At 46.4% G+C, this 14,493-nt stretch overlaps 1 protein-coding gene across 3 annotated transcripts in view; it reads left to right on the top strand.

Moving 5' to 3' along the window:
• Positions 1 to 14,493, top strand: part of ptpro (protein tyrosine phosphatase receptor type O) — a 131,872-nt gene that overhangs the window by 10,731 nt on the left and 106,648 nt on the right. For all 3 annotated transcript variants that reach the window (XM_033039539.1, XM_033039538.1, XM_033039537.1), the window contains exon 2: positions 7,635 to 7,820. In XM_033039539.1, coding sequence (XP_032895430.1) covers positions 7,746 to 7,820 — 75 coding nt within the window. In that variant the 5' untranslated portion in view covers positions 7,635 to 7,745. The remainder of the gene's footprint in view (positions 1 to 7,634; positions 7,821 to 14,493) is intronic.

The raw sequence follows: 14,493 nt of genomic DNA, 5'->3' as shown, positions 1-14,493 counted from the left end.
GGTGGAACGTGTTTCTAGCTTCAGGTTCCTGGGAGTCAACATCTCCGATGACCTCTCTTGGACCCACAATACCTCAACTCTGATCAAGAAGGCTCACCAGCGTCTCTTCTTCCTGAGGAGACTGAAGAAGGTCCATCTGTCTCCTCAGATCCTGGTGAACTTCTACCGCTGCACCATCGAGAGCATCCTTACCAACTGCATCACAGTATGGTATGGCAACTGCTCTGTCTCCGACCGGAAAGCACTGCAGAGGGTGGTGAAAATTGCCCAACGCATCACCGGTTCCTCGCTCCCCTCCATTGAGTCTATCCAAAGCAAGCGTTGTCTGCGGAGGGCACTCAGCATCGCCAAGGACTGCTCTCACCCCAACCATGGACTGTTTACCCTCCTACCATCCGGAAGGCGCTACAGGTCTCTCCGTTGCCGAACCAGCAGGTCCAGGAACAGCTTCTTCCCGGCGGCTGTCACTCTACTCAACAACGTACCTCGGTGACTGCCAATCACCCCCCCACCCCCCGGACACTTATTATTATTTATTCAAATCATTCGCTATGTCGCTCTTCCAGGGAGATGCTAAATGCATTTCGATGTCTCTGTACTGTACACTGACAATGACAATTAAAATTGAATCTGAAATTGAATCTGAATCTGATTCCACATACCCACCACCCTCTGAGTAAAAAAGTTGCCCCCTCAGGTTCCTATTAAATCTTTTTCCTCTCACTTTAAACCCTAGGGCTCTTGACCCCCCTCCTCCCCTGGGCAGAAGTCTGTGCATTCTCCTTATCGATCACCCTCCTGATTTTATACCCCTCTATAAGACTCCCGCCTCATCTTCCTGCACTCCAAGGAATAAAGTCCTAGCCCACCCAACCTCCCCCTGTAGCTCAGGCCCTTGAGTCCTGGCAACATCCTTGTACATATTCCCTGCACCTTTTTCCATGCCTAAGGTGCTGCAGGAAGGAGTGGGCCCTATAATCAACAAATGCTTTTTGTTACTTGCCCTTATTCACCATTACACAGCAAGGTGCCTTGTTTTATTCCAATTGCTAACACTGGAGTAATCAGATCCCTAGGATTTACTCCAGTAAACCCAAACACCTGATAATCATTAGCATCATACAACAATAAATGCCTTCATGCTGGGCTTGAGAGGTGCACAAGTGTTTTAGATTAGAATTAATTTCAAAGTTGGGGATAAATAAATTCTTAATGGAATCTGCAGCTACTCCTGTTGCAGGAGATAAGGTATGGGTCATGCTTACATTTGGGTTTTATTGAGTCCATATCTGGAGAACTGTGTATATATTAGCTCTTTAATGTATGGATCTATTTGCCTAGGTGGCTGTTCAAATTCTTAATGTGAAAGTGTGGTGAATCTGTACAATTCATTGCCACAGGAGGCTGTGGAGTCCGTGTCAATGGATATTTTTAAGGGATAGATAGATACTTGATTAGTACGGGTGTTATGGGGAGGGCGAGGGAAAGATAGATCAGTCATGATTGAATGGTGGAGTAAACTTGATGGGCCGAGTGGCCTAATTCTGCTGTTATCATTTGAGCTTGTTAGCTGCTGGAGTTCAGAAGAATGTTAGATTCTGAGGAAGGTTGACAGGGTGAAGTTGTAAAGAGGTTTCCTCTCCACGACAGTTTCGGAATACACAGTTGCCTATTTAAGGGGAAGATGTATTTTCTGACAGTCACAAATCTCTGGAACTCTTGGATTCCAGAGAGCCGAGGATGCTGAGTCACTTGGGGCGGCACTATGGTGCAGCGGTAGAGTTGCTGCCTTACACCACTTGTGGTGCCGGAGGCCCGGGTTCGATTCCGACTACGGGTGCTGTCCGTACGGAGTTTGTACGTTCTTCCCCTGACTGTGTGGGTTTTCTCCGAGATCTTATGTTTCCTCCCACTCTCCAAAGACTTACAGGTTTGTAGGTTAATTGGCTTGGTATAAATGCAAATTGGCCATAGGGTGTGAAGGGTAGCGTTAATGTGTGGGGATCGCTGGTCGGCCTGGACTCGGTGGGCGATGGGCCTGTTTCTGTGCTGTATCTCGAAACTAAAAACTAAACTAAATACACTTAAAACCAAGATTATTAGATTTCTGGTCTGTGAGAAATTAGAGTGTTGTGGGGATAGAATGAGGGCAATCATAAGCTTGCTTAACAGGGAAGCAGCCAAAGGGGTCAACTGGTCTGTACCTGTTTGTTTTATTATGTTTACTGTAAGCGCATTTGTAGCACAGGCTCAGTAAACACCTTTAGTCTTTACACTTCGGCCCACTGAGTCTGCGCTGACCAGCGATCACCCCGTGCACTAACCTACACTAGGGTTGCCAACTGTCCTGTATTAGCTAGGACATATTGTATATTGGGTTAAATTGGCTTGTCCCATACGGGACCGCCCTTGTCCCATATTTGACTGTTACTACTCGGGTCGAGGAGACTGCCAGGTCTGAGCACCGCGTCTGGCCCCGTCTCACCCGTCCCGACGTAGTGCAGCCCATGGAGTTCAGCAGCAGCGCCTCGCCCGTGGCCCCGTCGGTCGGCAGCCCGGCCAGCTGTCCGACATTCGGACCTTCGCTTACCGCCGACACCACCACCCCTCCTTCTCACAGTTGGATAGCCCGCTGGACGCCCGGGCCCAAACTCCTCAGCTGGCCCGCTGGCTGGGCTTTGTGTGCAGTCCAGCACCCGGGCCAACTCATCATTCACACAGCCATGGCCGAGTCGGTCAAAGAATTGCCATCAGGAATTTGTCCCTTAAGTTGACTTTTTGCCCCTTATTTGGGAGTGAGAAAGTTGGCAACCCTAACCTACACACACTAGGGGGAATTTTACAACTTGCCAAAGCCAATTAACCTTTAAACCTGTACGTCATTAGAGTGTGGGAGGAAACTGGAGCCACTGGAGAAAATCCACGTGGCCACAGGGAGAACGTGCAAACTCCATACAGGCAGCACCCATTAGTCAGGATTGAACCTGGGTCTCTGGTGCTGTGAGGCAGCAACTCTACCGTTGTGCCACAGTGCTGCATGAAAAGACAAGAAAACGGCCTCTCTCTCAAATTCAGCAAGATGAAGGTGGCAATTATAGGCTTTAGGAAACATAGACTTTAGTACATGACCCAACTAGTTCAAATGGTACTGAAGTGAAGAGGGTTGAGAGCTTTGTTACTGGGTGTAAAGAGTCAAAGAGGAGAGTCATAGAGTGATACATTGTGGAAACTGGCCCTTCGGCCCAACTTGCCCACGCCGGCCAACATGTCCCAGCTACACCAGTCCCATCTGCCTGTGTTTGGTCCATATCCCTCCAAACCTGTCCTATCCATGTACCTGTCTAACAGTTTCTTAAACATTGGGATAGTCCTGGCCTCAACTACATCTTCCGGCAGCTTGTTCCATACACCCGCCACCCTTTTGTGTGGAAAAAGTTACCCCTCAGATTCCTATTAACTCTTCCGCCTCACCTTAAATCTATGTCCTCTGGTCCTCAATTCCCCAACTCTGGGCAAGAGACTATGCATCTACCCGGTCTATTCCTCTCACGATTTTATACACCTCTATAAGATCACCACTCATCCTCCTGTGCTCTGGAATAGTGTCCCAGCCTACTCAACCTCCCCCGATAGCTCAGACCCTCTAGTCCTGGCAAACCTGGTGGTAAATATCACCAATAATTTGTCCTGGACCAACTGCATTGAAGCTATGGTCAAGAGAGATTGGGGGGGGGGGGGGGGGGGAGAATAGAGGACTACCCCTGGGTTAGGTCCTGGTTGGCAGGGCGGTGCAGCGGTAGAGTTGCTGCCTTGCTGCACCAGAGACCCGGGTATGATCCTGGCCTTGGGCGCTGTCTGTACGGAGTTTGTATGTTCTCCCTGTGACCATGTGGGTTTTCTCCAGGTGCTCTGGATTCCTCCCACATTCCAAAAAAAACGTGCAGGTTTATCAGTTAATTGGCTTTAAGTTGTCCCTAATATGTAGGATAGAATTAGTGTGCTGGTGATTGTTGGTTGGTGCGGACTCGGTGGGCCGACTTGTGCTTTTTTTAGTTTAGGGAATGCTGATTAGAGAGCATATTGTCAGGTGGCATCACAGCTTGGTTTGGGAACAGTTCTAGCCAAGACTGCCAGAAATTGCAGAGAGTTTTGGATATAACCCAGTCCATCACACATACCAGACTCCCCACCATTTACTCCATCTACACTTCTTGCTGCCTTGGGAAAGCAGCCAACATAATACTGTATAGGGAACATTGTCACCCTGGTCACTCCTTACCTTCCTCTCTCCCATTTTGCAGAAGAGGCTAAGGTTTGAAAGAATGTACCAGTGGATGCAGGAACAGCTTCCCTCGACCTCTGAATGGTCCTGGGCCTACCATAAGCTAGGGTGTCGTCCTGATCTCCCAACCTACCTCGTTAAAGAACTTGTATGTTTTTCTTATCTGCACTTTCTCTACAACAGTAAATGTAGACATAGAAATGTAGAACATAGGTGTGGGAGAAGGCCATTCGGCCCTTCGAGCCAGCACTACCATTCAGTATGTTCATGGCTGATCATCCAAAATCAGTACCCTGTTCTGGCTTTTTCCCCCCCATTATACCTTGGCCGTAGCTTCCCTTAGCCCTAAGAGCTCAATCTAACTGACAGTAATGCTGTGACATTCTGAACACTGGTATTTTCCTCTTTGCACGTCCTGTTGTACTTGTGTACGGCAAGTATACCTTATAAAAGTTTACAACTGGACAGAGGCATAGAAAAGGGAAGACACTCAGAACTTTTTTCCCAGTGGAAATGTCACTGGCTGGAGGGTATATCTTTAAGGTGAGACGAGTGAAGTGTAAAGGAGATGTACAGGGAAAGTGTTTTTACTCGGAGGGTGGTGGGTGCCTGGAACATGCAGCAAGGGGTGGAGGTGGAGGCCGATACAACAGTGGCATTTAAGGGGCTTTCAGATTGGCACATGGACATGCAGGGAATGGTGGGATATGGATCAAGTGCAGGCAGAGATTAGATAAACTTGGCATCACATTGGGCACATATGTTGTGGGCTGTAGGGCTTTCTCTTGTGCTGAACTGTTGCGTGTTCTATGGCTTAATTGTACTTGTGTATAGTATGATTTGACTGGATGGCTCACAGACAAGGTTTTTCACTGTATCATGACAATAATGAGCCATTTGCAAAATACAACCCTGGCTACATTTCCAGCCTGTATTACATTTGTATTGTAGGCACAAACAGGAGCAGCTTCTTCCCCTCTGTTATCAAGCCTCGGAAAGGTATTTCCATAAGCTAGGGTACTGTCCGATTCACCTCCGCCCCATTGTGGACATTTGTCTGTGGAACTGATGTGCTACAATGCTGAGAACTATATTCTGTACCCCTTTGATCTATCTATTGACCTGAGGTTCATGTCATAGGAGCAGAATTAGGCCATTCAGCACATTGAGTTTACTTCACTCTTGAATATCTTACTTGTATCTCTGTATGTATATTTGATTGGATAGCATTCAAAACAAAGCTTTTCATTGTACCTCAGTATACGTGACAAAAATGAACCTAAATCATGATGTTATATGTGTGTGTGTGTGTAAATACACACGTGCATGTATAAATATAATATGTGAATGCATATATGTCATATTATAATATATATGTTATAAAAATAGTGCCTGTTATCGTAAGGATCAGAAGCCTTATAGAGTGTAAGAGCTGGTCACTTAAAGGTATGTATTAGTTTTGAACATGAATTATAACTGGTTACTATTGTGGACATAATCACTGAGATTAACTCTGAATAATAATCTAATGAATTGTGGGTAACAAGTTATCAAAATTATCAAATCCTAGTCATGCAGCCCTTTGGCCCAACTCATTCATGCTGACCAAGATGTTCCAGCTACACTAGTCCCACTTGCCCATATCCCTCTAAACCCTTCTTATCCATGTACCAGTCTGAAGAAGGGTCTTGACCCGAAACGTCACCCATTCCTTCTCTCCAGAGATGCGCTGAGTTACTCCAGCATTTTGTGTCTGGCATCGATTTAAACCAGCATCTGCAGTTCTTTCCTACACGTGTACCAGCCCAACTGTCTATTAAATGCTGTCATAGTACCTGCCTCAACTACCTCCTCTGGCAGCTCGTTCCAAAATTACCCACCACTCTCAGTGTGGAAAACTTGCCCCTCGGGTTCCTATTAAATCTTTTCCTCTCACTTTAAACCTATGTCCTCTGGTTCTTGATTCCACAATCTATTTATGGGGATGTTGCCAGGACTAGAGGGTCTGAGCTATAGGGAGAGGTTGGGTAGACTGGGACTCTATTCCCTGGAGCGCAGGAGGATGAGGGGTGATCTTATAGAGATGTATAAAATCATGAGAGGAATAGATCAGGTAGATGCATAGAGCCTCTTCATGGACCAGAGGAAATGGGTTTAATGTGAAGGGGAAAAGATTTAATAGGAATCTGAGGGGTAACTTTTTCACATGAAGGGTGGTGGATGTATGGAACAAGCTGCCAGAGGAGGCAGTTGAAGCTGGGACTATCCCAACGTTTAAGAAACAGTTACATGGATAGGACAGGTTTGAAGGGATAAGGGCCAAACATAGGAGGTGGGATTAGTGTGCTGGCTGGGCATTTCTGGACAAGTTGGGCCGAAGGGTGTTTCCACACTCTGTGACTGATACGTGAGAAGGGTCTCGACCCAAAACGTCACCCATTCCTTTTCTCCAGAGATGCTGCCTGACCCGCTGAGTTGATCCAGCTTTTTGTATCCATCTGTGGTTTAAACCAGCATCTGCAGTTCCTTCCTACACAGGAGAGAGGGTTTGGTTATCATTGATTTGATTTGTGGCAGATAAATAAAGGCTTTGATTATATTAAGTGTGTGTATAACATAAATAGATTCACTGTAAAGTTGTTCATGACCCTGAATTTGAAAAAAAAAAAAAAAACCCTTTCGCTTGTTCATCCACATTATTACAAAAAAAATGAGAAAATTGTGAACTCTCTTTGTTAGCTGCCTGGATGAACAGACTTGAAGGAAGATCTTTGTGACCTTACAGTCTTTCGTTGTATTTGAGTGCACAGTTCGCCCCCCACCCCCCTCCTCCAAGCCGAAGGACCAAGCCCTCTGTCGTTCGAGAAAGGCGTCTTATTAATTGAACACAGTCGATCAGAATGACTTGACATTTAAATGTTCACACGAGACTATCTGCAGGGAGACATTCGCGAATTAGCGCGGTGTTGTAACACTCGCCCTGCTCCCCTTTCCGTATTGAGAGCTTCTCTGGATTTCACAGCCGTTCCTTGCCCTACATATGATGATGGAAGGTTCTGTTAAATGCAAAGGAACGGAAAGCTCTCGGGCATTTAAAGCGGGTTACAAGATTCAGTCAGAGTCTCTGTGGAGAGGAGAGGGAGGGCGGGGTTAGCAGGGGAGAATGAGCTTTTTGTATGGGGATGCTCTCTGCCCATTGATCATTGCAACACAACGTACTGGTGGAGAAAGCTGCCTGCAGGAATCGTGGAGAACAAAATAAAACGGAAGGGTGCAGATTTTTTTGGATTTTTTGCAAGTGTTGTAGTTGCAAGCGGAGTCGTGACAGGGGAGGGGAGGGGGGAGAGGAAAGACAAGGACTCAATCTCCAGCATACAGAGTGGGCAGAGAGGGATGGTGTGGGGAAGCGCCATTGTCTGTGCTAACAGCCTTGCCCCTGCTGTGCCGTCTCTATCTTCATTAAATGCCTTGGGATCTGCAAAGAGGAGCCGCCTGCCCAATGGTGCTTTTTATCACTTGCTTCCTTTTCGCCTTAAAGGTAGGTGGGGATGTAGTGTGAAACAACACTGTTCCACCGTGGAGCAGTGCCGCTTGCATGGGTCGGGTCCCGGGGGGGGGGGGGGGGGGGTAGGGGGGGTTGTTGCTGTAATTGCTTTGTTAGTCGGTATTATGCTAGTATATTTGTTTTAAGCATCTTTGCAATTGCTTTCCCCTTTCATGACCGAAGCTGGCAAACAAAAAAAGGCCGATTTAGCATAATATATTTGCAGACACAGCCAGGAGACTTTACACTGCTCTAGTCTCCATGTTTCCTGGATTAACCACGTTGGATAAACGTGATCTTGTACTGGATACTTGTTTAGAAAGGGAGTCTGATTATGGACATTTTTATTCAACCTTTTTTTTGTTTTAATTGTCAACATTGTCTGTCTGAAATTCATTGTGTTTCTCTCTCTCTCTCTCTCTCCCTCTCTCTCTCTCTCTCGCTTCCCCCCTCTCTTCCCCCCCCCCCCCCCACCCTCTCCCTTTTTAGCATGTAGCAAGATGAATTTATTTTTAAATACCCGAGATCCAAGGAAAGAACATTCACCTTTTCATTGCATGGGTTTAAATAGACCAGTTTCCCAAGGGCCACCCAGCTCTGCTTTTTAGTGGTCCTTGTTCAGCGGGTTGTATGTAGCCTTGTACAAATTGCAGGAGCTACATAGAAATTGCCTGTGACACGTGTCAGCATATTTTGATAAATTTGACAAATCACCTGAGAAAAACAGATTTTAAAAATAACAAACGCAGCTTTTCTTGCGGATGAAATTGGTCATCTCAAGGTTGTGGAAGATCTACATTTTCACATCAAGAATTGTAGATGTGTGTTACTTTGTGTAGTACGTGACACACTTGCATGCATAGTGTGTGCAACTGCAGCGGTAAATTTGTGTAAATCTAAATTTTAATCCATCTGTTTGTGGAATGGATTGTTTTAGTCAAAATGTGTCCATGGACCAATGGTAATGGATGTCAGCAGAAGGACCCAGGTTGCGGCAAGAATGTATTCGAGGACATTATCATTCAAGGAACTTTCCACCTTGGATATTCCTCTATCTGTTCCTGGTTGCTACAGAGGTTTTCCCCAATTATCCAGGCTGACATTCCAGTTCAATTCTGTGGACGTGCCATACTTCCAGGGAGTTTTGGCCTTGCATGGGAAGCAATCCAAGTGTGTGTCTGCTCTCATCCGTGGACATATCGACATTATTCCGTGCTAGAGCAGGCAACGTGTTCCTAGTCCCTCAAATAACATCCCAGAAACAAATTATCAGCCTATTATTGTATTGCTGTTTGTGAAAGATTGCTGTGTTTAAGTAGGTCACGCTGTCCTGTCCCAACAACCATCAGGCTATTGAATGCTACAAACTCCAACTAATGCCCCTGTCCCACTTAGGAAACCTGAACGGAAACCTCTGGAGACTTTGCGTCCCACCCAAGGTTTCCGTGCTGTTTCCTAAGTGGGACAGGGGCATAAGCAATGGGGCGGCACGGTGGCGCAGCTGTAGAGTTGCTGCCTTACAGCGCCAGAGACCCAGGTTTGATCCTGACTATGGGTGCTGTCCGTACGGAGTTTGACCACGTGGGTTTTCTCCCACACTCCAAAGACATGCAGGTTTGCAGGTTAATTGGCTTTGGTATCATTGTAAATTGTCCCTGGTGTGTAGGACAGTGTTAATGTGCAGGGATCGCTGGTTGGTGCGGACTCGGTGGGCCGAAGGGCCTGTTTCCGTGCTATATCTCTAAACTAAAGCCGCACATGTTCTTGGTTGCTCGGGGGGGGGGGGGGGGGGGAGCTTTCTGATTTATTGAATTTTTTTTTGTTTTATCATGTTATCTATTAAGTGCGGTGTTCACAGACCTGTCATGCTGCTGCACCCAAGAGTTTCATTGTTCCGTCTCAGTACATATGACAATGAAACACTCTAGACTTAAGTCTTATGTTTTGTACATCTCTACAAATGGCCACTTTATTGCATGCAAAGCACCTCTGATAAAATCTAGGAGTTGTTAAATCCACTATGGATGTGCGTGCATGAGAATTGTCACTGTTGCTCATTCAGTACGTTACTGGGTTGCGATGTGGAGTAGCTGTACTAGAAAGATTAGTTGGGTGAAACACAATGTGCTGGTTTTGTTTAGCGATTACAGGGCAGAAACAGGCCCCTTGGGCCACCCATCCGAGCTGACCAGCGATCGTCCCATACACCAGCACCATCCTACATACCAGGGACAATTTACATTTTTTCCCCAAAGCCAATTAACCTGCAAACCTGCACGACTTTGTAGTGTGGGAGGAAACCGGAGCACCCGGAGAAAACTCACGGGGAGAGCGTACAGACTGCGTACAGACAGCACCCGTGGTCAGGATCAAACCCGGGTCTCTGGCGCTGTACTCTTCTGCGCAACTGTGCAGCCCTTACTAGAAGAACTCAAGCGGGTCAGGCAGCATCTGTAGAGGGAGTGGATGGTCGATGGTTTGGGTTGGGAGCTGTTCTAGTTTCTGGCCTTAATCTGTGATCTGGAGTTAGTTGTCATTCCTGAGGTGGAATGTTACTAGCTTCCCTGCTGGGTTAGGACAGGGAATGGCCTCATTGGTCCTCCTACCTTGCTGCCAGGTCTTATCTGCTGGAGGTAGTCGGCTGGGGATCACAGATGATGACGGTTCCACTCTGGCCCATGCCACGGTCAAATCTAGTTGCAGTCACCAAGTATAATAAATGCTGCAGATGCAACAATCTGCAGATGCTGGTTTACAAAAAGAAGCGCAAAGTGCTGGAGTAAGTGTGGCACAGGTGGTAGAGTCGCTGCCTCACTGCACCAGGGACCCGGGTTCGATCCCGACCTTGGGTGCTGTCTGTGTGTGAGTGTAGAGTTTGCATGTTATTCGTGCGGGTTTGTACGTTAATTTTCTTCTGTAAATTGTCCCTTGTGTGTAGGGGGTGGATGAGAAAGTGGGATAACATAGAACCAGTGTGAACGGGTGATCAACAGTCGGTGTGGACTCTGGGCCGAAGGGTCTGTTTCCAAGCTGTATCTATTAAATACATTTAACGCTAAAATTAACTCAGTGGGCCAGGCAGCATCACAGGGGAACATGGATAAGCAATGTCTTCGATCGGGACCCATCTTCAGACTGGTCCGTGGCACCAAGCAGAGATGTAACTAATGCTGCAATGGTTCACAACAAAATGCACAGTCCTTCTTTGCAAATTTGTTTTATCTTGTGCGCCAATGTTCATCTTGACTTCGAGCCTGTTCCTGGGTAAAAGCATCTTGTATATCACATTCCTGTTGTGCGATCCATCTGTGGTGGATTTTCACACGTAATGCCTGCTTAAACGCATAGCAGCTGAGTTTAGGGCTGTTTTAGCAGCGTGAAATCAAAGTTAAATGAGGAAGAAATGCCCGTGTTCTAATATAAAATGGGAAGATTTGTATTTGCTTTGAATTATGCATCATGTGTGGGTTTTCAGCAAAAGGCAATGACAGTTATTTGCGTAAGAAAGAACCACAGATGCCTGTTTAAATCGAAGATAGACACAAAATGCTGGAGTAACTCAGCTGGGTGAGGCAGCATCTCTGGAGGGAAGGAATAGGTGACATAGAAACATAGAAACATAGAAATTAGGTGCAGGAGTAGGCCATTCGGCCCTTCGAGCCTGCACCGCCATTCAATATGATCATGGCTGACCATCCAACTCAGTATCCTGTACCTGCCTTCTCTCCATACCCTCTGATCCCCTTAGCCACAAGGGCCACATCTAACTCCCTCTTAAATATAGCCAATGAACTGGCCTCGATTACCCTCTGTGGCAGGGAGTTCCAGAGATTCACCACTCTGTGTGAAAAAAGTTCTTCTCATCTCGGTTTTAAAGGATTTCCCCCTTATCCTTAAGCTGTGACCCCTTGTCCTGGACTTCCCCAACATCGGGAGCAATCTTCCTGCATCTAGCCTGTCCAACCCCTTAAGAATTTTGTAAATTTCTATAAGATCCCCTCTCAATCTCCTAAATTCTAGAGAGTATAAACCAAGTCTATCCAGTCTTTCTTCATAAGACAGTCCTGACATCCCAGGAATCAGTCTGGTGAACCTTCTCTGCACTCCCTCTATGGCAAGGTTTCGGGTCGAGATCCTTCAGCCTGAATGAGACCTTTCATTCAGTCTGAAGAAGGGTCTTGACCCAAAACGTCACCTATTCCTTCTTTCCAGAGATGCTGCCTCACCGGCTGAGTTACTTCAGCACTTTGTGTCCACCAATGACAGTTATTGCTGCACCATGCCTGCATCAATCTCCTAAACTGGAGTGGATTGTATGCATGCATTATTTAATTTCACAATCTTGCTCCGAATATATTTAAATGCCTCAAACTTGTACCGGAGTTTCAAAAAAGCAAGATTAATGGAATTGCTAATGGAAGGTTTTTACTTAAAAGTTTCTAAAATGGTAGGTTGGATTGCAAAGAAATCCACAGTCCAGTCCATCAGCACCTCCTGTTCCGTTTGGGTAGTGCACAACCCAACAGTATGAATACTGAGTTCTCAGACTTCAATATACCTTGTTACCCCCCCCCCCCCCCCCCTTTCTTTTGCAAGCCCCCGACTGGTGCTCCCTTGTGGTTCACAAAAAAAGGCACGAAGTGCTGGAGTAAATGCGTCACGGTGGTGCAGCGGGCGGAGCTACTGTGTCGTGGCACCGGGGACCCGAGTTCGACCCCGACTCGGGTGCTGGCTTTGTGGAGTTTGCAGGTTCTTCAAACAGGTCTGGAGGTTAATTGGCCCTGTGAATTGCTCCCAGTGTGTAGGGAGTGGTTGCGGAAGTGGGATAATGTTCCCTCCTTCCCATCCCCTTGCATTCATATCTACCTGGCGGATGGCGGATGTGGTCTCGCCAGATCCCTGTGCAGTTGTGGCAAGGTTTCTCTGCATTAATCCTCAAAGCCTAGTGACAAAGGCTAGCATTTAATTTGCTTTCTTAATTACCCCCTCTACCTGCATACTAACCATCTGTGTTTATTGTACAAATGCACACAGATCTCTCTCAGCACCACATTCATTAGTCTCTCACGACTTCAATAATTTGCTTCTCTTGTTATCCACTGTGGTGGAAAGAACGTGACATTTGTCCACATTGTGCTCCATCTGCCATCTTCTCAAATGGCTCCCAGCCATTTGCAGGTTCCTTGTCTCATTCCCACAACTTGCTTTCCCACCCGTCTCTGTACTGTTAACCCATTCTGCCAACTGAAGTAAACTTGGTCTCTTCATCTGAATCAACAAATATAAAATGTGACATTTTGGCCTTGATGCCGATCTGTAACCGCATCTTACCAATCTGAAAATCATCCATTTATCCCAGCTATTTGTGCTAAATTGTTGTTATCCTTATTATTAATTCCATGCATCCTCATGGAATAGTTTTAAAAGGCATTTGGACAGGTAAATGGATCGGAAAGGATGATAGCGATATGGGACTTGCACCTATTTCTCCCCTCCACCTAGTTATTCCTCTGGCTTCACAATTCACAACACTTCAATCCTTCTGTCTCGCACCTTCTGCTTTTATCTCTGGCCTTTGTTCCAATCATCTGCCTTTCAACCCCCACTTGCCTGTGTCCACCTATTTATTACCTGCCACATTTTGTCCTGACCCTCCATCCTCACAGCTCCCTCTCCCTCCCCACAATCCGTCTGAAGAAAGTTACCAACACGAAACGTCACCCATCCACGTTCTCCAGCGATGCAGTCTTATTAATATTAACAGTTGCCTTTGGCAGTTTCTATTCTGATGTCTTTGGAGAATCGAGGGAATTTTGAAGGATTCAAACAACTGCTGCTGTGGCCCCTTCCCTTGGAACCCTTGGATTAGAATCCATGGTTCATCACATTGAGTATGTGTCAGGAAGTCATTTGCTTGAGAGGACTTTGGTTCAGTCACATCTGGAGTGTTGCGTGCAGTTCAGGTCACCCCATTGCAGAAATGATTTGGATGCTTTGGAAATGGTGGAAGATGAGGACCAGGCAAGTCTATCTTTGCCCAGCTAATATTAACTAGCTTGTTTCAATCTCTCTGGGAGTGAAGGACGTGCCCAACATGACCTGGTGAGCATATACTCCAGCTTTGCATTTCACAGCTCCCACATTTTGCCCGGGTTCTCATCTATATTCTCCCTCTCCAACTATCCCTTTTCATTCATTGACCAAATAACCTTGTTTAGAACCCATCCCCTTTGTTGCCATGGTTTTTATTTTTGAAGAGACATTCCTGTCTCTCAGCCTCCCTGTGTCTTTCTTTGTCTCCTTTCCAGATATAACATCGACCAGTTCAGCCACAGGCCCGTTGGCTCACAATCTTTGTGCGGAACATGATGCCAAGATAAACTAATCTCCTCTGCCTACATGTGATGCCTACCCCTCCAGCCCCTGCATATTCATGTGCCTTTCTAAAAACCTCTTAAATGCCATTATCATCTCTTCCCCTCTCACCACTCCGGCAGCACGTTGCAGGCCCCTGCCACCCTCTGTGTATATATTTAAAATAAAATTAAACCCTGCCCCAAACATCTTATTTAAACTTGGCCCCTGTGTAAGGTCTCCAGCCTGAAACATTAACTCAGTTTAGGGCCTGTCCTACTTGGCGATTTTTTTTTTGGCGACTGCCGGCATA

This window comes from Amblyraja radiata, chromosome 21 (genome assembly GCF_010909765.2).
Source record: "Amblyraja radiata isolate CabotCenter1 chromosome 21, sAmbRad1.1.pri, whole genome shotgun sequence".
In the NCBI taxonomy this organism is placed as follows: domain Eukaryota; kingdom Metazoa; phylum Chordata; class Chondrichthyes; order Rajiformes; family Rajidae; genus Amblyraja; species Amblyraja radiata.
This window is presented reverse-complemented; position numbering and strand designations above follow the sequence as displayed.